Below are 23,908 nucleotides of genomic sequence, written 5' to 3' on the forward strand. Positions count from 1 at the left end.
TTGCAGCCCGGGCCGGGCCCTCCCATGCGCGCACCTGATTGGGCCGCCCGGCTCCCCGCAGGTGAGCGGGCCAGGGAGCGCAGGCAAGTCCCAGCCCCGGGCCTGGGAGGAGGCGCCGCGCCGCGCACCTGCCCGACCGGGGCTATTACGGGGGGTGCTGCTCCCCGCTCCCCCGGCCTGGCCTGGGAAAGCAGAGGGCCCCCCCCCCACTGCTCCCCCTTCGCCCTGGCCTGGGAAAGCAGAACCCCCCCTCACTGCTCCCCCCCTGGCCTGGGAAAGCAAAGCCCCTTCCCCCCCACTGCTCCCCCTCGCCCTGGCCTGGGAAAGCAGAACCCCCCCCACACACACACTGCTCCCCACCTGGCCTAGGAAAGCAAAGTCCATCCCCACTGCTCCCCTTTGCCCCGGCCTGGGAAAGCAGAACCCCCCCACTGCTCCCCCCTGGCCTGGGAAAGCAAAGCCCGCCCCCACTGCTCGCCCTCGCCCCGGTCTGGGAAAGCAGAACCCCCCCCCCCCCCCCCCCACTGCTCCCTCCTGGCCTGGGAAAGCAAAGCCCGCCCCCACTGCTCGCCCTCGCCCTGGTCTGGGAAAGCAGAACCCCTCCACTGTTCCCCCCGGCCTGCGAAAGCAGAACCCACACACACACTGCTCCCCCTCGCCCCGGCCTGGGAAAGCAGAACCCCCCCACTGCTCCCCCCCTGGCCTGGGAAAGCAAAGCCCCTTCCCCCCCACTGCTCCCCCTCGCCCCGGCCTGGGAAAGCAGAACCCCACATAGCTCCCTCGTCCTCTTTGAACTGGTTTGGCCCAAGACTCCCCTCCTTCAGTCTGCTTGAACCCGCTGCCCAGCACAGCTCCCCGCTGCTCTGTGCACCACTCCAGGCAGGGGGAATTCAGCCCCCTGAACCAATGTCCCCCACACACAAAGCCTGGGGGGCTGGAGTCAGGCCCCCTGCCACCAGGGAGGTGATTTGCTTTGATCGGGTGATTTGGGTTTTCATGCAAGAGCTGCCAAGCCGGCATTGTTATGAGTAGGGTTATTACCTGTACTGCGGTCGCCTAGCCGCCCCCACCCCCCCGCACACAAACAGAACAGAGAGAGTCCCTGCCCCAAAGAGCTTCCAGTGTCAGTAGAAGATCAGAGCCAAGAGGTGGACACAGAGCTCAAGGGAACAGCGAGACCAGCCTGAGCACAGGCCAGTTCCATTAGAACCAGTAGCTGCTGCTTCGACCCGATTGGAGCCGGAAGCCACAGGCTCTAGGATCGGCCTGCGGTTTAGGCGGGAGGGCGGACAGCCGCTAAACCCAGGCCTCTCTCCTCCGCTAAACCAGGGCCCGCTTCAACATGTGGCCACGCTGGGGCTGGCCAGTAAGTTCCCTGTTCCCAACTACTGCCTGGGCCTGGTGGTTGCAGTTTGTCTGTACAGCCTGGTGCCTGGCCCGGTCGATTTCACAGCTGCTGTTCTGAACAGTGGGGCAGCAATCATGTTAACGTCCCATTCACGGGAGAGGACCCCACCCCACAGATAAAGGGGGCAGAGGGAGAGCAGGAGTATAGTCCCCCCCTTCCCCCCCCCAGAGTGAGAGTGCTAGGAGCCGACCCCAACAATCAGGAGGCTGGCGGGCCGGGCGGAGAGCGTGGGACGCATTCTCCCAGCTAGGAAGTCCAGCCGGAGGGGTGCTGAGAGCGTCCCAGGTACCCACCCATAGTAGCCACCCTGAGGGGATGGCATCACTCAGATACTGCCCTGCTCAATGCTGGGTGCCCTGAGATTCCCTGAACAGAGTCTAGGACTCACACAGCCCCAGCTACCTGGCCTGCAGATGGGGACTGTGAAAGTGCGGGTATTTGGGGATGCTCCCTGGACTCTTGACACTTCCTATCTCCCTGGCCCCTTGCCACAGAGCCTGCACTTTCCCCCCTGCAGCCTCTGCCTCTTGCACAGCAGCTGCTAGCTCCCCCCAGCTCCCTAAGACAGGCCACTGGCTTTTGAGCCACCCCACCATCTAACCCTGCTCCGAGCAGAGCGCTGGTTAAAAGGCCAGCAGCCTGTCCCCATTGGGAGAGATTTTAGGGGGGATCTCAGCGTCAGCAAAGCCCAACAAAGTTAACAGCGCAGGTTGGAACCCTGCAGGAGTAATTAAACAACTAAAGGAAATCCCCAGAAAAATACCGACTAAACTCATCTGAACCTTGCAGCGGAATGAGGAACTTGGCAGAGCTGAAAACAGGTATTGTGGAATCTCCAGCCATGAGAAGGTCAAAATTCAGATCCTCCCCAGCCTGTGTTACTGGCAGCTATGCTGTTAAGGGCTGAGCTTCCCAGAAGGAGAGGCTGGGCGGCGCATTGTGCCACTCTTGTTATGCACAGGCCCTTGGACAGACACCCGTAAAGCGATCTCTTGCAAGCACTGAGTGATGACCGAACACCACGCTCCCCAGTAAACACCAGGAGAAACCAGTTCATAATAATGATCGTAAATAGGCCAGGAAAGATTAGATTGTTTCATTTTTAATTAACTCGTTCACTGTCATTTCCAACTCTTTGTACGTCTTACAAACTCCAATTTCAATTTAGTCCTTTCTTTTTGCACCAGCAGGATCATTTCTTTTTTTTTAAAAAAGCCTCAGATCCTATTTTGAATTTTCTCAGAAGAAACGTCAGATTGGGGCTGTAAGGACGGTAAAAGGGGAGAGCCAGAAATAGAATTAAATATTGTCATTGCATTTCCAATTAGTTTCTCAAATGACTGACAGAGCCTAACCTGGCAACAAAACGGGGCATTTGACATCTGCAAATTGTACACAGTCTGGGCCCAATCCTGCAGTTGGATCCAGGCAGATGCAAGCCTGGTCAAATCCAGTTGTAGGAACGGATCCCATACGATTCTAACTTGGCGTCTTGCGAGTTTGTTTCCAGTGGCTTTTGGCTGCAAAAAGACAAAGAGGATAATGGACTATTACTGCTTACAGTCAAACCCTTCCGGTCTTAATTCCATGTATCGATCCCTGGAATTCCTCCCAAACCCTTAAGGAAAACAAATCTTAGCAGAAAAATTGTTTAAAGGGTGCTGGACTTAAGGAACCAAAAGATGAAGGCTGAAGTCAATGGAAGTGTTATCAATTTATCCTGCTTGTCGTACCTGCGGGGCTTCAGCCTGTTTGATGTTCCAACTGTGCTAGGTGCTGTACAAACATATAATAAGTCTCTGCCCCAAAGCACTTGCAATAAGATTTGGATCTAATCCAAGATCAGTTAATTCTTGAGTTTTCAGGGGAGGAATAGCTCAGTGGTTTGAGCATTGCCCTGCTAAACGCAGGGTTGGGAGTTCAATCCTTGAGGGGGCTATTGAGGGATCTGAAGCAAAAATTGGGGATTGGTCCTGCTTTGTGCAGGGGGTTGGACTAGATGACTTCCTGAGGTCTCTTCTATGATCCTGCTTTTATTGCTTGTGTCCCTTGCCCCACATTTCATGCACCAGTGGGGTCAAAAATCGATTGACTGCATAATTGGCATGGGCCACTGGTCAGAGCTTCTTGCACTTCTTGGAACTGATGCTGGCTGGCTTGTGCCAATTAGATGAATAGTTTCAGAGATTAGAACGATTAGAACTGCAGAGGGGCCAATGTCCACTTAGAAATCAGTCTTGTGCATCTCATCACCTGTTCGTTACCTCCTGGTGTGACTAGCAAGTGCCAAAGGTGGCATGGCCTGAAAAAGATGAAAGGAGAAAACCTGTTTTCTTGTCTGTTTTCCTCTCGCTTTGTGCTGTTGACAGGTCACTGCCCGCAGCCAGTGTCGCTGCCGGCCCTGCTGTCTGTGTGGGTCTTTCACACACACGCAGGAGAGAGAAAAAAAACATTAAAACCACAGCAAAACTGGCGGCTGCAGACTCCTGCTATGAAACTGAAGCCATTTCAAGGTGGTGCCCAGTTGTTTAAGGCCCAGTCTTGGGTGGCTGGCTCCTGGAGAGTGAATTGTCTGTATTATCTGTGGCTGGGGTTGGATTTTGCCCCCTTGAGCCCTGAGTGCACCTGACAGGAAGACAGCGCGTCTGGATCCTGTTTGTTGCAAGAGAAAATATTTATTTATTTCCTTCTGCCCTTCTGAGGAACAATGCCCAAGACACACAGAGCAGGCGCCCTCTGGTGGCAGAATGGCGGGATCACGCTGTCAGCCGCTTTTCCATCGCAGCCCCACATCACAGGGTTAGCTGCCGGTGGGGCCGCCCCTGGCTTACGCATAATTGAGGTTACAAATAAATATCGCTCCTTTCACCTTCAGAGGTTAACTTATCCGCACAGCGCGCTGGTGGGAGAGGTTAATATTCTCCCCCCACCCTGATGTACAAAGGGGGGAAACTGAGGCACGGAGTGAGTGAGCCAGAGTCAGGGACAGTGCTGGGAATAGAACCCAGGACCCTGACAATAGTATCCGCTGGTCAAATGAGTTGATTCTAACTGAATAAGGGAGGGGAGTGGGGTCTAATGGTTACAGCAGGGGGGGAGGGGCAGTCAGGACTCCTGGGTTCTGTTCCCAACTCTGGGAGGGGAGTGGGAGTTAGTGGGGAGAGTGGGGCAAATGGGAGCTAGGGACCTGCAGCTGATTGGATCCGGTGTTTGCAAAGTGTGGGGGGGGGCTCCATGCCCCGCCCCCCCAACTGCACCCCCCAGGAGCTCCATACACCTTCACCACCCCCCCATCTCTCCCTGCAGGCTCCATGCACCCCCCCCCACACACTACCCCCCCCCCCCGGGGCTCCACAGACCCCACCACGTCCGATCTTCCCTCCATGCCCCCGCCCCACCTCCACCCGCCAGGAGCTCCGTGCACCCTCCATGCCCGGCCCCCGGCGCGGGGCTCCCCGGGCTCTCCCCGGGGCTGGGTGGCCCCGGCTGGGGAGCGGGAGGCGGAGACAAGCGGGGCCGCATCATCACGTGCTGGGAAGAAGCCGCCGCCGGAGCCCCAGTGTCTGATTCATCCTGCGCCGAGGGGAGGAACAACAGGAACCGGGGCCGAGCGGAGCCATGGCAGGTACCGGCCCGGGGGGCCCGTCTCCCCTCCTGCTCCCGCCCCCGCCCCCCCCCGCGCCTGCACCCCTCCCTATCTGGGCTGGGGGCCCCCCCCGCTACCCCCCCCTTCCCTCGCAACCCGCCCTGGCTGCAGACCCCCGCGCGCGGCCGCCCCCCCTCTGCCCCAGTCCTCTCTCTGCATGCCTCCAGCTGCCCACTCCCCGCTGCCTGCCCCCCAGCGCACCCCCCCCCCCGTCCTCCCCCTGCATCCCTCCAGCTGCAGGTCCCTTTCCAAGGTCCTGTTCCTGCTTGGAAAGATCCCCCTGGCTTCATCCACCTGCCTCGGGTGGCCCCTAGCTCCGCTGGGGGTGGGAGTGGCAGAGGGGTTGCCCCCCGCGTCTGACATCAATTCCTGGGAGAGGCTGGCCTGGACCGGCCCTTCCTGAGCCATGGGGGCTTCCTGGCTGGAGTGTGGGAATAGAGCCCCCAGTCCTGCGGGGGGGGTGTGTGCACAGAGCCCCCAATCCTGCGGGGGGTGTGTGTGCACAGAGCCCCCAGTCCTGCGGGGGGTGTGTGCACAGAGCCCCCAGTCCTGCGGGGGGGGGGGGTGCACAGAGCCCCCAGTCCTGCGGGGGGTGTGTGCACAGAGCCCCCAGTCCTGCGGGGGGGGGGGTGCACAGAGCCCCCAGTCCTGCGGGGGGGGTGTGCACAGAGCCCCCAGTCCTGCGGGGGGGGGGTGCACAGAGCCCCCAGTCCTGCGGGGGGTGTGTGTGCACAGAGCCCCCAATCCTGCGGGGGGTGTGTGTGCACAGAGCCCCCAGTCCTGCGGGGGGGGGGGGGTGCACAGAGCCCCCAGTCCTGGGAGGGATAGAGGGGGGACTTGGATCTCCCAGCCCCAGAATCACCATTTCTGTTTGGGAGGGGGGCAGCCACCTGCTCAGCATGAAGAGTGAGAGCTCCCCCCCCCCCCCGCGCACACAGACACACACTCATTCCAGCCCCATGTGCCTCATGGCAAGGGAGCTATAGAATAATGCCCCCCCCATCAGAGTTTAGGGCAGTGGCCTCTTCCCCCCCACCCGGTGGAACAGGGCTGCGAGTTAAGGCCCAGCTCAGATTGTTACAAAGCTTTTCTCCTGCTCTGGCCAAACTGGCAACCTGCGGGGAGCATTGGCCGTCCGCAGGGACTAGCGGGAGGTTTGCCCCTGTGGCTCGACGGCTCCTCTGGGCTGCAGCTGCTAGGTGGCCAGGTGGGGGAGACACGGGCGCTGGACGAGAGCCGGGACGGGCACAGAGTGCAGCAAGCCGTCGTGTGGCCCGAGAAACACGCCATTTTGAATTGACACTGACCTCCCCGGGGGCCTTTCACCTGACGTGTTAGGAATCTGCCCCACTGCTGTGGGGAGGCAGAAGGGGCGCTGCCTCCCCAGCTACCTCCCACCCCCTTGCCCTGCAGCCCCAGGAGCAGCTGCTCAGTAGCACCCCCCAAAGGTAACCTGGGGTAGCTCGGGCGGCTCTGTTGTCTGCTGGGATGTAGCAGCCCTAGCCAGGGTCGGAGCTCCACCCACCTGGAGCCTCGGCAAATAGGTCAAAGATTGATGTGGCCTCTGGACCACTTTGAGATAATGTGGCAAGGCTGGAGCCCCCCCGGGCTAGTGAAGAAGGCGGGCGGATCAGAGCCAGAAATTGGCACCGAATGCTGACCCAAGCAGATGCTGCCCCCTTTCCCCAGCTTGCGAATTGTCCGTGAAATTCTCCAATTTGTTGCATATTGAAAACTCTTCGTGGCTCTCCCCCTCCCAGGCCCAGCACGCGCCCGATAGCCCCCATTGGTGTGGGATTAGTCAGGTCACATGGTAGCGTTGCTGGTCCTTGATTGGGCGGTTTAGGTGACGCGCGCCGGCTGGAAATTTTATTCTCGAATGGGCCAGTTGGGATTTGGTCTTGGTGGACATTCAGGCTCCAAACTGGCTTCTGGAGGGATTTGCCCTGGGGACACTCTGGCACTTGGCAGCCCTCGTGTGTGACCGGGAAAGGGGCCGAAGGCGACGGCATCAGAACTGCCCTTCGAATTCAAACCAGGGTTCTCAGGCAGTTTGAACTCGGCTGTAAGAGGGAGGCTGGGCTGTTGGGACAGGCAAACCCAGCTGGCAAGCGATTCAAGCGCAAGGGCTCTGCACAGCCACGAGCTGTGATGGTTTCTGTGCCGATCCCTGCTTGGCGTGAGTCGGACGACCAGGACCCACCTGTCTGGCAGGGCCCCGCCCACGCAGGCACGCCTGCTCCCTGTGCTCGGGCATCTCTGGTGGGGAGCCAGGGGCCACGTAGCCAACTCCCTGGGCGGTGGGGGGAGGATTCTTCCTAGCTAACCCACACAATACACCTGCCAGCCATTCAGAAAAGCAGGTGGTAGGTGCCTTTGGCTGGTGGGGTATCCAGCTCCATCTCCTCCCCAAGGGGTCCCAGCAGGGAGACTTGGGCAGGGTGACAAGGGTTGGATCGGCATAAGCAGGACTCTGGGGTATGGGGTGGCGGAGGGGTGCATGGCAGTCCGAACAGCGGGTACCTGGTTTTCTTTTTTCCTTCTAAAAGAGGCTTGTCCTGGTACAAGGGAAACTGTCCCAGGAAGTTTAGGAAGTAGATGCAACCTGCAGCTAAAGTGCTGTATATTGACCAGCTGAAAATTTAGGCCTTAAAATTTCTTTTTTTTTAAGCCTGGCTTTCCATCTCCTTGGGCTAGATGCTCCCAGAGAAGTAATCTATAAGGGCCCAGCTCCTTGGGGAGGAAAATCAGCAGCGCTCCATCCAAGTCACGGGAGGGTAGGAGCTAGCGTCAAGCACTGGGCTGGGTCCTGGTTCAATTCCTGGCCCACCCACAAACTCCTTGAGCGAGCCACTTAAGGTGGCACTAAAATAGCCTGTTGGATTTATGATAAAGATAATAATTATCATCCCTAGATCCTCTTTGGGCCTTTCCATCTGTTGACCTTAAAAGCAATTTACAAAGGAGGGCAGCAGCATTATCCCTATTGTACAGATGGGGAAACTGAGGCACAGGGAGGCAGTGACTTATCCAAGGTCCCCCTGCAGGCCTTTGCAGAGCCAGGGGGCTGCCTAACCCCCTCCTCCTTTTTGGGGGGACTTAATAGTGAAAAGCAGTTTTAGGGGCCAAATTTTCAAAGGCAACAAGGGATTTTGGGGACCTGATTTGAGACCCTTCAGAGGGGGCTGATTTACAGGAGGTGCTGCATGCCCGCCCCTCAGCCCCCTGTAAGGTGCCTGAAGATGGGCATGCAAAATCACTAGTCCTTGCTGAAAATTTAGGCCTTAAAATTTCTTTTTTAGTTTTAAAAATCGCCCAGGTTGTTAAGATCTCAGGTAAAGCTATGTATGTTTCTCAGGTATGTTTGGGGTTTTTAACAGTTACCCTTTAAGAGACTCATTGGTTTATTCTCATGAGCTATTATACTGATCCTGTATCCTTCCATACCCCACCTATCTGAGGATCTCAAAGCACTTTGCAAGCTTGACTGAGTTCAGACTCCCCAGCCCCTTGTTAAGTAGATCAGCATTACCATCTTCAGTTTAGATGGGGAAACTGAGGCACAAAGCGGGGAAATGGCTTGTCTGACATCACACAGGTGGTGAACTTTGGAGTGAGACTAGGGCTCTGTGGCCCACAGGTCCTTGCTCTAACCACTAGATATGACACTTAGAGATGGGGTGTTAGTGGATAGATTTCACGCCTTTCTCAGAGCCAGGAACAAAACTCAGGACTCCTGACTCCTCGTCACCTGCTCTGATCCATAGACCATGCTCTTTTCTGGAGCTGGGGATGGAACCCAGGAGTCCCGACTCCCACTTCCCCAGGTCAGGCTGTGGTGTTTGTTTCCCAGCTCTGGATGCCGATTCTCCTGGAGCGGAGGAGTGCCTGGAAGAGGATGAGGAGGAGCTGGAGACGAGCTTGGAAGACCCTGAGAATGAAAGCGCCGGAAAGCCGGCCCCAGGGGGGCGCAGCTGCATCCTCACCCGGCGCGGCATCACCCTGCGCGTGCTGCTCAAGGACGGCCTGATCGAGCCGGGGGCGGGCGTGCTCTCCATCTACTACCTGGTGAGGGCAGAGTGCGCCGGGCTGGTGCTCCTTCGCCGCTGGTGGGTGCTGGTGCGGGCCTGGGGCTCCCTGGGGGTCTGGGGGTGCCCACGGCTCCAGAACTGCTGCCCTTTGTTCCAACAGCCTCTTTAATGGTGACTTAGATGCTGGGGTCCAGCCTGCAGCCATAGGGCCGAGCAGAGGTGGACTAGCCCCAAGCAGGAAACACCACAACCTTGCGGGGGCTCTCTGATCTTCCTCCTGCTTCTCGGACAGACTCCTCCGTGCCTCGCCATCCCTTCCCTGCCCCCTTGACTCCAGCTTCTTCCCCACATGCAGGCTCCTGGTTCCCCACCACTGCACTGAGCCCCCCCAGGCCTGGGTCTTGCCTGGATCCGCTTCAGGGGCCAGAGTGGGGTTTTGGTGCTGGTGAATTCGGCCTGGGAGCCATGTGCTCCTGTACCAAGCCTGGTGAGTGGCGGGGAGGGGAGAGGAGGGGAGCGCCTGCTGCTCTCCAAGTCGGGTCTGAGAGGTAGTGGAGAGCAGGGCTCCTGGGTTGGTGGCTGCACACCCTCTTGAGGGGCAACGCTCGGGGCACCTCTAGTGACCGGTGAATCCCCTGCCCTCCTTCTCCTCGCTGGGCCTTCCCCAGCGGGTTCCCCCCCGTGCCAGTGTGTTAACGGAGCCTGCTGCTTCCCTCCTGCTCTCCCAGGGGAAGAAGTTCCTAGGGGACTTGCTGCCTGACGGGAAGATCACCTGGCAGGAGACGGGGCAGGTGTTCAATTCACCCAGCGCCTGGGCCACGTACTGCAAGAAGCTGGTGAACCCGGCGAAGAAATCGGGCTGCGGCTGGGCCTCGGTGAGGTACAAGGGGCAGAAGCTGGACCAGTGCAAGGCGGCCTGGCTGAAGAAGCACCAGCCCAATGCCCCCGCGGCCGAGGAGGTGAGCCAGGCGCCCCCCCCTCCCTTGTTTGCCCCCTGGGCCCCGGGGGAGCTGAGTCAGCAGGAACGTTTCAAATATGATGAACCCCCCCTTTGAGGCTGTTATACCCCATTGCTGCAAAGAGGGGCACTCACACCTTAGCTTTTCAAGTGTGTTGGCCCCAGGATTTTGGAGACAAGGTGTGGGAGGTAACATCTGTCATGGGACCAGCTCCTCAAAGCGAAGGAGAGCCAGGCTTGGAGGAGAGCTCTGTGGGGCTCGAAAGCTGGTCTCTTTCACCCAGAGAAGTTGGGCCAATAAAAGATGTGACCTCCCCCCACCGTGTCTCTCTAGGTTTTTAAAGGGGCTTCAGCAGTTAGTACCTATAGGAACCTACCTGGGGAACAAATATTTAATAACGGGCTCTTCCATCTCGCTGAGAAAGGGCTGACCCAGCGCCTGGCTGGAAGATGAAGCTGGACACATTCAGACTGGAAATAAGACTGTGTCAGACTGGACACATTCAGACTATGTGCACATTTTTGCCAGGGAGGGTGATTAACCCGTGGAAGGATTTTCGTGTGAGCAGCGGAGCTCTGAACCCCAGGAGAGCAGGAGGGAGGCTGGGAGTCTCCCAACTGGACCTTAGTTACCTGAGACGGGCCCTAGACTGGCAGGCATTTGGATGCCTGAGGGAATGGGCAGCGCAGCGGCCGTGGGGCACTGCCGCCTGGGATCAGACCCCATGGAGGTGCTGGGGGGAGTTGCTTCTTGGTATCACTGTGCCAGCAGAGGGTGCCCGGGGGAGGCTCTGCCCCTGCAAAATGTCCGTTTGCAGGGGCAGTGAGCTGGACCCAGGAGCACAGGCGTCCTTGGGGGTCTGGGATGGGTGGTGAGTAAGAAGCACCAGTTCCGTGCTGAAGCTGGGGTGGGGGGAGGCTGTCTGTCCTGCCACATCTCCTCCTCTCTCCCCCCCTACCCTGCAGAGTTTGGTGAGCGAAGGGGAGGAGGAGGAACTGGCCGAGGAGGAGGAGGACGAGGCCAGGGAAGGTAAAATCGCCATCTCGGAGCCTGCGCTTGGCAAGAAACTGGAGGAGAAAAGCAGGAAGCACCAAAGCAAGAGCCTGGTGGAGCAACACAACGCTGGTAACGCTGGGTCAAAGGCTCAGAACAGCCTGCTCCATGCTGGGGCTGGGGGGTCTGGTCTGCTCCGATCCATGGCAGGAGTCTAAGGGGTGGGATTTGGACTGACCAGGGTAATTCTTAGACCTTCCAGCTCGTGTCTCCCTTTCCCTGATTCCTCTGCCCATCTAGGCCCGCAGTCCCTGCCTCGGCACTGGGTGCGAGAGCCTTCCCCTCTGCAGCCCCTGCCTCCCGAAGCTGCCACCCTGCATCTCTCTGCCTCCTCGCTGCAGAACACAGACGGGTCTAACATGGCCTTGGCAAGCTCCAAGTCGAGCAGAGATGAGGTGCAGGTGGTTTTTACCTCGCTGGCACTGGTCCAGGCCAACCCTAGGCCCCTCTCCCTGGGGTTGGCTTCCACCAGCTACAGGGAGGTGAAAAACGACGGAGCCTTGTCTCCAGGAGGATTTTCGGGTCTGTCTGCACTGCAGTCGGGAGGTCAGATTGCAGCCTGTGTAGACCCCCCTGACCGAGTGTTGGTGGAGCTAGCTCGAATAACAATAGCAGTGAAGCCCTGGCAGCTGCCCGGGCTAGCTCCGCCCGCCTAGGATCCTGGCTCCGAACTGGAGTGGCCCCCGTCGGCGCGGCTGCAGGTTTGCGGCGATTGTTAACGTGAGCTAGCTTGGATCTAGCTAACGCAAAGCTAGTGGAGTACATCTACACCGGGGTGGGCAAACTACGGCCCGCTGGCCGGATCCGGCCCCTCAGGGCTTTGGATCCGGCCCACGGGATTGCCCCGCCGTGGTCGCCGTGGGCCCCGCGCCACTCCCGGAAGCGGCCGGCCCCACGTCCCTGCGGCCCCTGTGGGAGCAGGGGCAGAGGGCTCCGTGCGCTGCTCCCGCCTGTGGGTACCTCCCCCAAAGCTCCCATGGGCCGGGAGTTCGAGGGCCGGCTTAAAACAGCTGGCGGGCCAGATCCAGCCCGCGGGCCGTAGTTTGCCCACCCCTGCTCTAGGCGGAGAGAACCGCAGAAGATAAGCAATCAGCACCAATAGCAAGGCGCCAACTGGATTTTTAAAGCTTCTTCGGGAGCGTAGGAATTGCTGCCCTGGGTCAGACTGGTGACTCCAACAAGTCCGGTGTCCTGCTTCTTTTTCAACTGAATTGTCAGGAGTTACCAAGACCAGGGCCCCACTGGGCTAGGCACCGCCCAGACACAGAGCAGTAGACAGTCCCTGCCTTGGACGGCTTACAATGTACACAGGCAGACAAAGGGTAGGGGGGCTAGGGAAACACATATGTTTGTACAGCACCTAGCACAGTGGTCCATGATTGGGGCACCTAGGCGCTACCACAATACAAATCAAATAACACCGCACAAGCAGAGTGAACATGCTGGCAGCAAATGGGACAGTGGCAGCATCAGATGCTTCAGAGGAAGAGGTGAGGAATGCTGCAAACGGCAGTTATGGGAGAACCTGCCCTTAGGGGATGTTTCTTCCTGACCCCAGGCAGGCAGTGGTTCGCTTATGCCCTGAAGCATGAAAGTTATATACAATTTTATTCTGTCTAATGGGCTGTCTGTCCTGTTGTAGCGATCTCAGGTGGTCACAGAGAGGAGGAAATGGGTTATTTGTTGTTAATAATAATCCCTAGCTCTTATCATTTCTCATCAATCTCAAAGCACTTTAAAAAGGATCATAATTCCCATTTTACAGATAGAGAAACTGAGGCACAGAGCGAGGACGTGACATGCCCAAGGTCATGCACAGGCTGGTGGCAGAACCAGAATCAGACCCCAGGTCCCCTGAGTCCCAGTCCCCTGCTCTGTCTACTAGGTCACACTGCCTCCCTGGTTTGATTTTTAACCTGACAGCATCCCCTTCAGCTGGAGATCAGCAAATCAGGACAGCAGCTGTAAAAGAATGGTTAATTCTGTCTGGAGACTTGCACAGGAAGTGAGATGAATCCCTGAGAACTTGTCTCCACAAACCCTCTCTCCCCGCCTTCCCTTCCCTCGGTGTGTCCTAAAGGGGCCAGGGGGCAAATCGGACTGTGTGGGGACTGGTCTCTTTGTCTTTGCAGATAACGGGCCCTACGGGAAGAGACCGGAGAGCAAGAACCGCACCCCCGTCCGTTACTGCACGTTGGGAAGCCGGGACTCTGCCAGGTAGCGCCCCACTGCAGCTCCCTTCCCAGCGTCCTCTGGTCAGCTGTTGGCAAAGTTCTCGGGAGAGCGAGTTCTGTCAATGCCATCACGTCCCCTCCCACCCTGACCTGCAGCGCCTCCTGCTGCTCCGCTCTGAAAGCTCTGCCCTTCCGTGGTATCGCCCCCTGCCATTCTACTTCTGAGGCAGCTGCGCGGCTTGGCGGCTTCCCTCCGCCCTATCCCGCAGCACCCCGCTAGTCCAGTCTGGGATTGCCTGCCCCCCCCAGCATCAATGCTCCCTGGGAGCAGAACGGGGCTATCTGCCTGAATCCAGCCTGGTCCCCACCTGTCGCTCCCCTGACAATTCAGCTCCAGCATCGTCCCCTTCTCCCTGTCTGTCCCGGCGAGCCCAGCCCCAGGGAGGGAGCCTGACTTTCCCACAGCACAAAAGGCTACTCCCCGCCCCCAACTCTCCTGGGTCCATGGCCCAGCGTGCTGGGGTTCAGAAGAGACAAACCCCGGAGGGTGTCAGGTCAGCACCAGCTGGGATTGGGGGATGCGTGGTGGAGAACGGGGGTCTTCTGTTCCAGGAACCCACACACCCTCGTGGAAGTGACCTCCTTCGCGGCAATCAACAAGTTCCAGCCATTCAATGTGGCCATCTCCAGTAACGTGCTGCTGCTGCTGGTATGTACCGGCCCCCCGCTTGCCCCCCACCCTGGAGCGCTCCCTCCAGCATGGACCTGTTACGCTAGGCAAGGCTCGTGCAATTGCCTGCATCCCTCTGGCTGGTGGCCCCCCCAGCCCGCAGGGAGACAGGGACCCCACCAGCTGATTGAAACTCCCAGGGTGGAACAGCTGCTGCACACAGTCCGATCGCTAACCGTAGTAGGGGCAGTTTGAGAGAGGAGGTGGACGATGGGTGAATAATGGGCCCCGCTGAAGGATTTGCTGGTTGCCAGGAGACATGTGGCAAAAACTTCCGAGCTGGGGTGGTGAAGGCAGGCAGCCCCGTGCTGGTGACCGAGAGAACTTGCAGACTGGGAACTTCTTCAGGGACTGCAGACAATGATCTCTCCTCAAAAGGGTGGCCAGCCTTTGTGCACCCCACCTCCTGCAGGCCCCATCAACTGGTAGACTATTAGCAGGGGCCTGAGAGTCCTTCAGGATCAAAGCAAGATCCTGGGACTGCAACATGTGATATTAACGTTGCCTCGGCCGGAAGGGCAGCTCCCAAGGAACGTGGGGGGGGAGGACGCGACTCATGGATCCGCATGGCCCAGGGAGATGTGTTAAACCGAGGGTGACACCCACAGAACGCAGAAGACTCAGGGCTGGGATGCCACCCAGACACCTCCTGGTGGAGGCTCCCGGGGAAGGGGTGCGCAATGCCTTTGGATGCAGGGTGGTGGGAACCGAGAGGAGGGGTGCGGGGTGAAGGGAGGGGCGGGGGTGGGGGAGAGACCGGAGGGAGGGCAGGCGGGAACTGGGTTTAAACTCTCCCCCCGTTCCCTCTTTAGGACTTTCACAGCCACCTAACGAGGAGCGAGGTGGTTGGCTACCTGGGAGGCAGGTGGGATACCAGCAGCCAGGGTAGGTACAGGCCGAGGTTTGGAGTTCATTTCCCGGCCGCGCCAGGCCCTTCCGAGGCTGCCTCGGGCCCAAGGCGCGAGGCCCCAGTCTGGGCCCGGGGTTCAGCCCCCCGAGGCTCGCAGGCTGGGGGGCATTCGCTCTAACCAGCTTTTCTCGGCTGGGTGGAGTCCGTGAGCGGCTGGGCCGAGCTGACGCCTGGCCTTCCTTGCAGTGCTGACGGTGCTGCGAGCGTTCCCCTGCCGGACGCGCCTCGGAGACGCCGAATCGGCAGCCACCGTCGAGGAGGAGGTAACGGGGGGGGGGGCATTAGCTGGCCGCGGCCTGCGCCATCCCGCCGGTGCGTGCTCCAGGCCCGAGCAGGGCTTGCCCTGGGCAGCTGAGCCCAGACCACCGCTAATGGCTCCTCCCTCTTCTCTGTGCCCGTGCCTCAGATCTGCCAGAACCTCTTCCTGCGGGGGCTGGCGCTGGTGGGCTGGTACCACAGCCACCCCTTCAGCCACGCCCTCCCCTCGCTGCAGGACATCGACGCCCAGATGGATTACCAGCTCAAGCTGCAGGGCAGCAACAACAGCTTCCAGCCCTGCCTGGCCCTCATCTGCGGTAAGGGCCGGGCCGTGCGGGGGAGCCGGACGTGGGGCCGGGGACCCTGCCCTTCAGCACGGCCAGCTGGGGACCCAGCTCCCCGCCCCGGGGCACCGTCTGGCACCTTGGGACCTGCTAGGGCTCAGCCCCGGGGCAGCCCCCGAAGCTCAGTCTGGCGCCCCGTGGTGCAGGGCGTCAGGATGCCCCCCCACCCCTCCCTCACGGCGGGGTGGGGGATGGACTGCAATCCCATGCTCCTCGCTCTACTTCCAACCCCCTCCCGGGGCTCCGGGGAGCTGCAGTCCAGGCCCTGGGCAGGCAGGCTGGGCTGCGGAGGGTGGTAACCCGGCCCTCAGTCCAACTCCTGGTGCTCTCTCCCCACAGCACCATACTATCCCGGCAACCAAGGCATGGAGTCCAAAATCTCGCCCTTCTGGGTCATGCCACCTCCTGAGGTGAGTTCCACACGGTGCCATGGCCAGGCCTGGAGCCTCCGCCCCTGCTCCCCCTCGCTCTCTGGACCATGCAGCCTGCTGCCGGCTCTCCGGGGGGGTTCCTGGCAATGGCAGACATTGCCCTCTGCTGGTTCCCATGGTGCAGGGGCGTTGGCCGAAGGAGCAGACCCTGGGCTGCTGGGGGCTGCTGGAGCGGGGCCCCTGCTGGGGTGTGGGGGAGGACACAGTCTCTCCAGCCGGAGAAGCAGTCGGACCCCTCTCTGCCCTGGATAAACATCCTGGACACCTCAGGGAGCCGTGGCCAGGAAAAGGCCTTTTCCTGACACTTGGGCCATGACTCTGCCAATCACGTGTGTGACTTGGCCCCAAACTGTCCCTTGCCTGAGGCTGGGCTGAGTTAACGCTGGTGCACCAGCCTGGCCTGGGAAGCTCCCGGCTCGTCCTGTGTAACCCAAGGCTGTGCCCGGCTGGAAACCTCTGTGCTTCCTTTCCTCTCACAGCAAAGGCCCAACGATTATGGCATCCCCATGGAAGTGGAGCTCACCTACGTGCAGGATGGGTTTCTCACCAATGACGTCCTCCATGAGATGGTGAGATCCCTACTTGGGGGGAGGGGAACCCGAGCAGGGGCTACGTGGAAGATCTCTCCCCCGGCCCCTGGGAGTATCTAACAGCACCGTACACATCTCCTCGCAGTCCTCGGCTGGTCTCAGTAACTTCATGCTATGTGTGTATAGCACTTCTCCACCGTAGGACCTTCCATGTCTCCTTCCCCATCGTATCAGTGGGTGTGTTGCTTCACTGGTCTGTGAAATGCAGCCATCCTGGGTTTGAGAGCAGCCTCGGGTGGTGAGTGAAGCCTCATCTCCACAGACGGGTGCGGTGAGGGGGTCTCAGGAAAAGGGCTGTGATCATTAGTGTCAGTGCAGCTCAGACTGAACAGCGGCTGAAGGTCTGGGGTGACACACACATACCCATGGTGCTCTGTCTGTTGGCTTTAGCCAGATGAAGCAGCACCACCAGGCTCTCCCCATGCCTCCAGCGAGTTCTCTCAAACCTGTTGTTCAGAGTTCTTTCAGAGAACGAAAATCCCATGGCTTGGAGCAGGGTGAAACATGCAGACAAAGAGCCCGGACGGAGGTGTGGGGTGTAGCCACCCTGGGGGTGAACAGCGAGAATCAGATCCATTACCTGTCAACAGTTCCAAGCAGCAGCCTGGGCCCCAGCCCAAACCAAGTCCCCTCTATTCCTGTTAGCAGTAAGGAAGAGCTGGAGAGGGGGATAAGCAAAGACCATCACTAGAACCAGATGGTCAGAGGCCTAACATCCCTCCAAGTCTCTCTAGATTCCAATCCTAGTCTTGACCAATCCCCTTCTACATGCGACAGGAAAGCTCGGGGTTTCTTGGGGCTGACAGGCTGATCCTCTCCTCTAAGACCTCTTCCCCCACTGCTGCAAAACTGCAGGGCGCAGGTCCCGCTTTCAGTGGGACTTGAGCAATCGTTTGGCTTCCACTGACTCCCCTTTCCCTTTGCGGCTCCAGATGCTGCTGGTTGAGTTTTACAAAGGGGCTCCGGACCTAGTGAAATTTCAAGATATATGGAGCCAGGAGCAGACCTACTTGGACAAACTAAAGGTGAGAAAATGGGGTTGAAATGGGAAAAAAGCCGAACCATTATATGCCATCTCCAGAGAAGATGGCGGAGAGGATGCTAGGGTGGCTTTTTCCGCCCGTTTTCTAGGCTTGCTCTGAGCTAGGTGAGGTGTTTTTACTACCTCCACCTTAGCACTTCCATGGCTGGGGAAGGTTGGATCAGTTTTCCTCATTGTAGCCGTACTCTCTGTGACTTGCACCGAGGAATTATGCTGTACTGAAACAACTCAAGCAATGTGGATGGAGCACGCGGGGGTCTAATAGCTTATACCAGCCCCACTTCTGCGGTCCTTACTCAAGCAGAGTCATTGGAGAACAGGTCTAGTGGCCGGGGGCAGATAACGGAGTTAGCTTGTCCATGGTGAAGATCCGCTGCATTGGGTAGAACTCTCTTTCCTTACTTTTTAGGGGTAGACCAGGTGCTCGGCCTAGGGGGATGGGTAGTTCTGTACTGCTAGGCCCCTCCCTGAGATGGAAAATAAACAAAGCTGTTTCCATTTCAGGGCTCCCTTGCCTCCAGGACACCCAAAGATCAGGGCTTCGCCCACGTCCTGGAACAGATTTACAGCCTCCTCAAGCACAGCAGCTGAGGCAAGGCTGGAGCCCGAATTACACTGAACTCATACCCAGGTGCCTTTACACCAGGTGGGGCTCAGCCTGGCAGCCCCACGCTGGGGGAGACTGGAGCCTGCGCCCAGTGCGGAGTTAGCAGGGACGTTGGATCTGCAAGCCTGGGGCAGCTGTTATACAGCCCTGAAAGCCGAGTCATCCGTTATACAGCCCTGAAAGCCGAGTCATCCGTTATACAGCCCTGAAAGCCGAGTCATCCTGCAGACGGGATCAGCGCTGGGGCTCGGGTTCGTTTGCCGCTGGTGGAGACGGGGCCTGGCTCGGGGAGCGCAGTACAACTTGGGGGTGTAGTGTGTAGGTCCGAACGAGGGAGGATGGTGGCGGCCTCTCTCCGGGTGTAAGTTATTTGTGCAACTGGTAGTTCTGATTAAAAAATGTTGCTGACCTCCCCTCCCCCCGTGTCTGTGGGAGACCCAGAAGGGAATGTGTGCGTAGAACACTCCTACTGGGATTGAGTGATGATAAATCCGCCCCCTCTCGGGGAAAAGGAGCAGCTGGAGTCAAAGCAAAGAGACTTGACTGCTCTTTCCTGGAACAAGCCATCCCAGGTGGTTTTAAAGGCACAGCCTGCTGCGAGAGTGGCTTCCCGTCCCCATGAGAGGCTCTCTTCAACAGAAGAGTGAAATCAGTTCTGGAAGCAGCAGCCTTGTTGAGCCAGAGGTGGCAAGTGCAAGGGGGTAGGTGGAAGGGTCAGCCTGGCTGGTCCACTCACTCCGTGGCTCCTTTGGGGGGTGGTATCTCCACCCCAGGGACCAAGCAGTGCCACCCGCAATATGAAGTGGTGACACACGCTAACTCGTGAGCAGGTAACGTGGTGGTTAGCCAAGGGGGTTTGCCTGAGTGAGGGAGAGGTTCTATTTCCATATTCCACTCCCAGCTGCCCTACCCCTTAGACAGCTTGCTAATTCCACAGCAGTAGGGGAAGGAGCCCACGCCTGACCCCTGAAAGAGAAGGCACACGCTTTAGAAAGAAAACATTTAATACTTTTATTTAGAGATTACAAGTCAAGATTTGTGGGTGTTCCCCCCCTAAAACCAGGAGGAACCATAACAAAAGTTCTATTAAATTGTCCCAACTAAAAGACTTATTTCAATCCAACTGAATGTTCGCTGGACCATACCAAAGACATGACTCGGCCAGGCCACGGGTTTGAAAGGAGAAAGTTAGAAGCTACAACCTCAAAAAATACTAACCAGCTCTTATGGCAGGTCCGCCCTAACAGATAGGGGACCTGCGTCTGCCCAGCAGACCCAAGCCTGAGCCTGGTCCCTACTCCTGTTGGCTTCCTGGAAGCAGGATTGGGCCCCTGAAGGCTACCAGCTGCGCAAACAGGGAGCCTGGGTGGCTGTATGAGCCAGCTCTGAACAAAGCGCCTGCAAGTCTTGGCCTCTGCTGGGAGTTGGGTCAGTGACAGTATTGATGAGAGTAATAAACGTATATCAACATGCATGGTTAAAAAAGCTAAAAAGGTTCTGTGTGTATACGTAACAGGACACCGAATCTGGCGAGCGAGAAAGGTAGAGGAAAGCACTGCGTCATGAGACGATTACATAGCGACAGGCCGAAACCCCCCACCTGCCGGCAGAGATTTGTTTGCTATTAAAAAAATACAGATGCAGAAGCAATGCTGGGGCTGACGTCAGAAGAACCAAAGGGCCCGTGGTACAGGTGTGTTGTGCCGGGCCTTGCTGAGGGCAGGAAGACACCACGCCCTGGTTTGAGGGTGATGTGGTGAGCACAGCATGCCCTGGCTGCCACACGCTGGCTGTACCAATGGCACTGTGGGAGCACCCGTCACCAGCTTCAGTCCCTTGTGCTTCAGCTCCCTCTCAGCAAAGGTGAGGCTAAGGAAAGCAGGGGAGGTACGTTCTGCAAGATGTGGCTTTAGACACCCCCTGCGGGTTGCCCTTGGAAGCAGCATTTCTCTTGTGCTGCGGTTCAGAGAAAGTGCAGTAAACCCCAGAGCAGCTCCACGGGTGAGATGGTTCTCTCCAGGCAGAGCTTCTCTTCGCTTTGAGCCCATCTATGCTGGACACAGCTGGGAGAAGTGGGGCAAGTACAGGAGCCACTGATGCCCCTCAGGGGTTGCGCTTTGTCCCATTGCCAGCAACAGGATGGGTGCTGAGATGGAAGCATATTTACATACTGAGGGGCAGAAGAGAGTTCCCGCGTGATTCCACCTAAACAGACAACGCCAGGCCCCGGTAGATACCACCTCGCGTTCTGCCTAAATACCAGGGCCCCCTGCCAAGCGGCTGCTTCTTGCCACCACAACACTGCTCAGGGAATGGATTGTCACCCCGGCTGGAGCAGAGCTGCAGGGCATCAGGCAGCAGACAAGTATTGCAAGGACTGGTCCTAATAAAGGCCATGAAAAGAGGCACGCCCACAGCTTCCCACTGGACCTCCTTTCTGGGTAAGGAAACAACAGGCCCTGAGTTAGAAGGTCTATGAACACAGCAAGGCCTTCTCCCATCACACCAAGACAAGCAGCTCCTAAGGTTCCAAAGAGCCGAGGTGAAGGGAGCTGGGGAAGGCACATAAGGATTAGACTAGATCAAGCCAAGCAGTTTCACCTTGGACTCAGCCTTTCATGGGATGGGAAAAAAACACTTGAACATGGAACAGGAGGGGAGATAAGGGCATGTTGGTTTGTGGCAGTGCATTATGGGCTAAGCAGCTGCCTTCCCATGATCGCTCTCATCTATAGGGAATAGCGCCTTAGCCATAATTCGACTATAGCATTATCCCATGCCCAGCACCATACAAGAGCTGCAGGTACACTCCCCCCTGGCCAAACCAGCCTCTTCCAAGGGGAAGCAGCAGAACCAATTCATCTCTCCCAGTTCAAACCACTCTTCTGGGGGCAGAGGGAGTGGTTGCAGCAGGTGGAGGCTCAAAGTCTGTGGCCATGAAACAGAGCAGAGGCCAGAGACACTATGGGCTGACACCGGCTCTGGAGGACAGGAGGCGGCAAACAATCCAGCACAAAGCTGAGTGCACAGAAAGCAGGAGGTGGAAGCTAGGGGTGACAACAAGGGGGCTATTTAGTGTTTTCAAGCTGCTTTGTAGTGTTCCTCTGAAATACAATCCCGCAGCTAAGCCCTGTCCTTACACAGGAGCAGAATGGGTGAGCAGGAGAGGCCCATCGAGGCAGCAGGACAGGAAGCAGCCCTGCTTCTGCCTCCCACAGCAGCATAGAGAACTTTGATCCATCACAGCCCCCCGAGTCAGTGTTAGAATAGGTGTGAACTGTAGGCAAACAGGAAGGACGGGTCAGTGTCTGACTTTCACCCTCACTGCTTCGCCCTTATCCTACAAGGTGAGCGCGGTTGCTGGTCGTGTTCAGTAGACACCAACCCCACCTAAGCTAAGCTGTGGAAGGTATTTTCCTTGCACAGTTTCATGTCTAGAGCCCCTCCTAGAAGAGGCTGCAGGTCCTGTTTCCCTCCCCCTCCCAACACACACAGGTGGTTCTCACTGGACTTGCCCTGTGCTTGGCCCTGCATGTGCCCCCTCGAGCTTGCCCATAGGTAGGACACATGCACTCTGCTGCCCAGGTGCACCCACGTTCCCAGGATCTCCAGCGTGGCTGACCCGCTTCACATGCTTTTCCCAAAAAAAGACACATGACAAACCAGGAGATGCTCGACTTGGCTTATTATACAAAGTGGGAGGAGCCTGGCGGGGTTGAAAGTACCTAGTTCAAAGCCAAGAAGGGAAAACTTGAATGGGGCTGCCCAGCCCTTGCGGCTTGTTCCCTGCTGCCACCCTTACACTGATCCAGCACACGTGCAGAGCGAACGCCATCCCATTCTCTCAGCCCCGCCCTGCAGAAGAAGCCTAGTGTTGAGTTACAAAATGGAATGCAGAAGAGCAGGGCTCGCCCCGCCATGAGTTTGTATGCGGTGGGGGAGGAGGAAGGGGAAGGGCCAGGGGGGAGGAGGGGGAAGATGCAGTTTCACTGCGGTAGCGGGACCAGCACTTCCACGTAGTTGAGTGGGAAGAAGCCAGACTGGCCGTTGATCATGCCCTCGTACCAGTTTTCGTCAATCTGATTGGTCAGCGTGATGATGTCACCCTCCCTAAAGCCCAGCTCGCCGTCGTTTTCCGGTTCAAAGTCATAGAGCGCCTTGCAGCAGGGCTGGTCCAGGTGAGCTGGAAAGAGACAGGCAGAGCCAAGGTGAGCCCGGCCCGCAGACCAAGGGAGCACAGACAAATCAGGCCTCACTGAGCAGCCTCACCCCCTGGGACTCCCTTACCCCAGGGCAATCCAGTCACCACTGATCGCCTTTGTGGGGTTTCCTATTCACTGCAGCACTGAACTTTTGGGCAGAAGTTAGATCCAAGAGCCATACTCGGCTTCCAACTCCCTGCCAGGGCCAACTGTTCACTCCTGCATATTTTTAGTTATAAGAATGCCAAGGAAGGGGGCTCCCACCCTCCCCCTGGCAGCTAATCCACAGCATAGCAGGGAATTTCCAGCCCAAGTTTTCCTTTTCCTCCTGCTATCCCATGCACCACGTTAAGTTACTTCTCCCTCCTTGAAAGGAGTTAACACCAAGCTGTAGACTCACAAACCTCCCTTAGCCTTTCTGCCTTCCTAATCTATCCCTTCTTAGTCCCTCCAGCCCCCTGAGCCTGCTTGTTGCTCTCTTCTCAACTATCTCCAGTTAGTCAATGAAGACGGTTAAACTCCAGCCAGAATGATCCCCGCTGGGAAAGAGAGAGAAGTGAGAGTGTTACTACTTTAACGATCACCGTGGGGAAACCAACGGTCAGTTAATCTGTTAGTTAGTGACTGAGTTAGACTCAATACTGGATGGTAACGAAGAGAACTTGGAGCCTACAGCCCAGAGGGCCAGGATGGACTATGATTTCGGGTGCCTCTATGATTCGGTGCTCACCTGGAAACATTGTCTGGAGGCCTGATCTGCAGAAAGGGCTGAGCACTTGCCCCTCTGAAAATCAGGCTCCTTTAAAGGCGTGTCAAGTGGGGCCCCTAAACATCACTAGTGATTCTTCAAATCTTGGCCTGCAAAGCCAGATCATGGAGCAGCTTCGGTGCTAAACTAACCTCTTCCTCTTGTCCCACAGACCAATTTTCCACCCTAATTTTCAGGTGAATTGTGAATTTTAGTGCCCAAGTAGACAGCCCTGGAGAGCACAATCCTCTGTTTAGTCAAACAGATCCAGTATGGATGACAGTAGTTAAAGCGTCCCCTATACCCTGCTCCATCCTATCTATATGCATCAACTCCGAGGCAGACACTCTCCTCTGGGTCTCCGCAACCCTGTCAGTCCTTGGGGTCTGTGCTGAGGCTAGCGACAGACAAGCAGAGGGCAGGGGAAGCTGCAGTTTCAAATACAGGTGAAATGCGTCCCCACTACCATCCTATTCAGTTCCCAGAGCCTTTTCCTTCCCACGCTTCGGCGAGAGAAAATACACCACCCAGGGCAGTTGGGGTTGGATGGACAAACCCCTCTGCTACCCCCCAGAAGGAGCAGCATCTCTGAGAGGCTTCACATTTGTGCAGCACTTCTTATAGGGTTTTCAAAAGCAGCAGAGGGGAAGGTTGAGGAATAAGGGACTTGCCCAAGGCCACAAAAGTTTCTTTGGCAGAGCTGCGAGTAGAGCCCAGATCCCCCGATTTTCAGTCATATGTTTCAGCCACAACACATTCCCCATACACAGGAAAT

The 23,908-nt window shown here is 57.6% G+C and overlaps 2 protein-coding genes across 9 annotated transcripts in view; one reads left to right on the forward strand and one right to left on the reverse strand.

Moving 5' to 3' along the window:
- Positions 1 to 1,987: 1,987 nt before the first annotated feature.
- Positions 1,988 to 20,157, forward strand: MPND (MPN domain containing). 3 transcript variants are annotated; one of them, XM_073324489.1, is made up of 13 exons: positions 1,988 to 2,229; positions 8,908 to 9,122; positions 9,814 to 10,044; positions 11,010 to 11,169; positions 13,230 to 13,314; positions 13,884 to 13,980; positions 14,814 to 14,886; positions 15,098 to 15,174; positions 15,318 to 15,486; positions 15,853 to 15,923; positions 16,424 to 16,513; positions 17,467 to 17,559; positions 18,208 to 20,157. In XM_073324489.1, the coding sequence occupies exons 1-13, from the start codon at positions 2,202 to 2,204 to the stop codon at positions 18,361 to 18,363; spliced, it is 1,545 nt and encodes a 514-aa protein (XP_073180590.1). In that variant the 5' UTR covers positions 1,988 to 2,201; the 3' UTR covers positions 18,364 to 20,157. The 3 variants fall into 3 exon arrangements, with proteins under 3 accessions (XP_073180590.1, XP_073180592.1, XP_073180591.1); XM_073324491.1 differs by having other exon boundaries at positions 1,989 to 2,229; positions 18,081 to 18,298; XM_073324490.1 differs by lacking the exon at positions 1,988 to 2,229 and adding an exon at positions 4,805 to 5,033 and having other exon boundaries at positions 18,208 to 20,153.
- SH3GL1 (SH3 domain containing GRB2 like 1, endophilin A2) overlaps positions 19,170 to 23,908 on the reverse strand; it is a 59,862-nt gene continuing 55,123 nt past the window's right edge. For all 6 annotated transcript variants that reach the window (XM_073324497.1, XM_073324493.1, XM_073324495.1 and 3 more), the window contains one exon: positions 19,170 to 22,366. In XM_073324497.1, coding sequence (XP_073180598.1) covers positions 22,170 to 22,366 — 197 coding nt within the window. In that variant the 3' untranslated portion in view covers positions 19,170 to 22,169. The remainder of the gene's footprint in view (positions 22,367 to 23,908) is intronic.

Source organism: Lepidochelys kempii, chromosome 25, assembly GCF_965140265.1.
Source record: "Lepidochelys kempii isolate rLepKem1 chromosome 25, rLepKem1.hap2, whole genome shotgun sequence".
NCBI classification, from domain to species: domain Eukaryota; kingdom Metazoa; phylum Chordata; order Testudines; family Cheloniidae; genus Lepidochelys; species Lepidochelys kempii.

Coding starts and splice junctions, on each gene's coding strand:
- MPND (XM_073324489.1), top strand. CDS start 2,202: ATGAGGAACTTGGCAGAGCTGAAAACAG. Junction 9,123..9,813: donor TGCTCTCCATCTACTACCTG/GTGAGGGCAGAG, acceptor CTGCTCTCCCAG/GGGAAGAAGTTCCTAGGGGA. Junction 15,175..15,317: donor CAGCCACCGTCGAGGAGGAG/GTAACGGGGGGG, acceptor CCCGTGCCTCAG/ATCTGCCAGAACCTCTTCCT.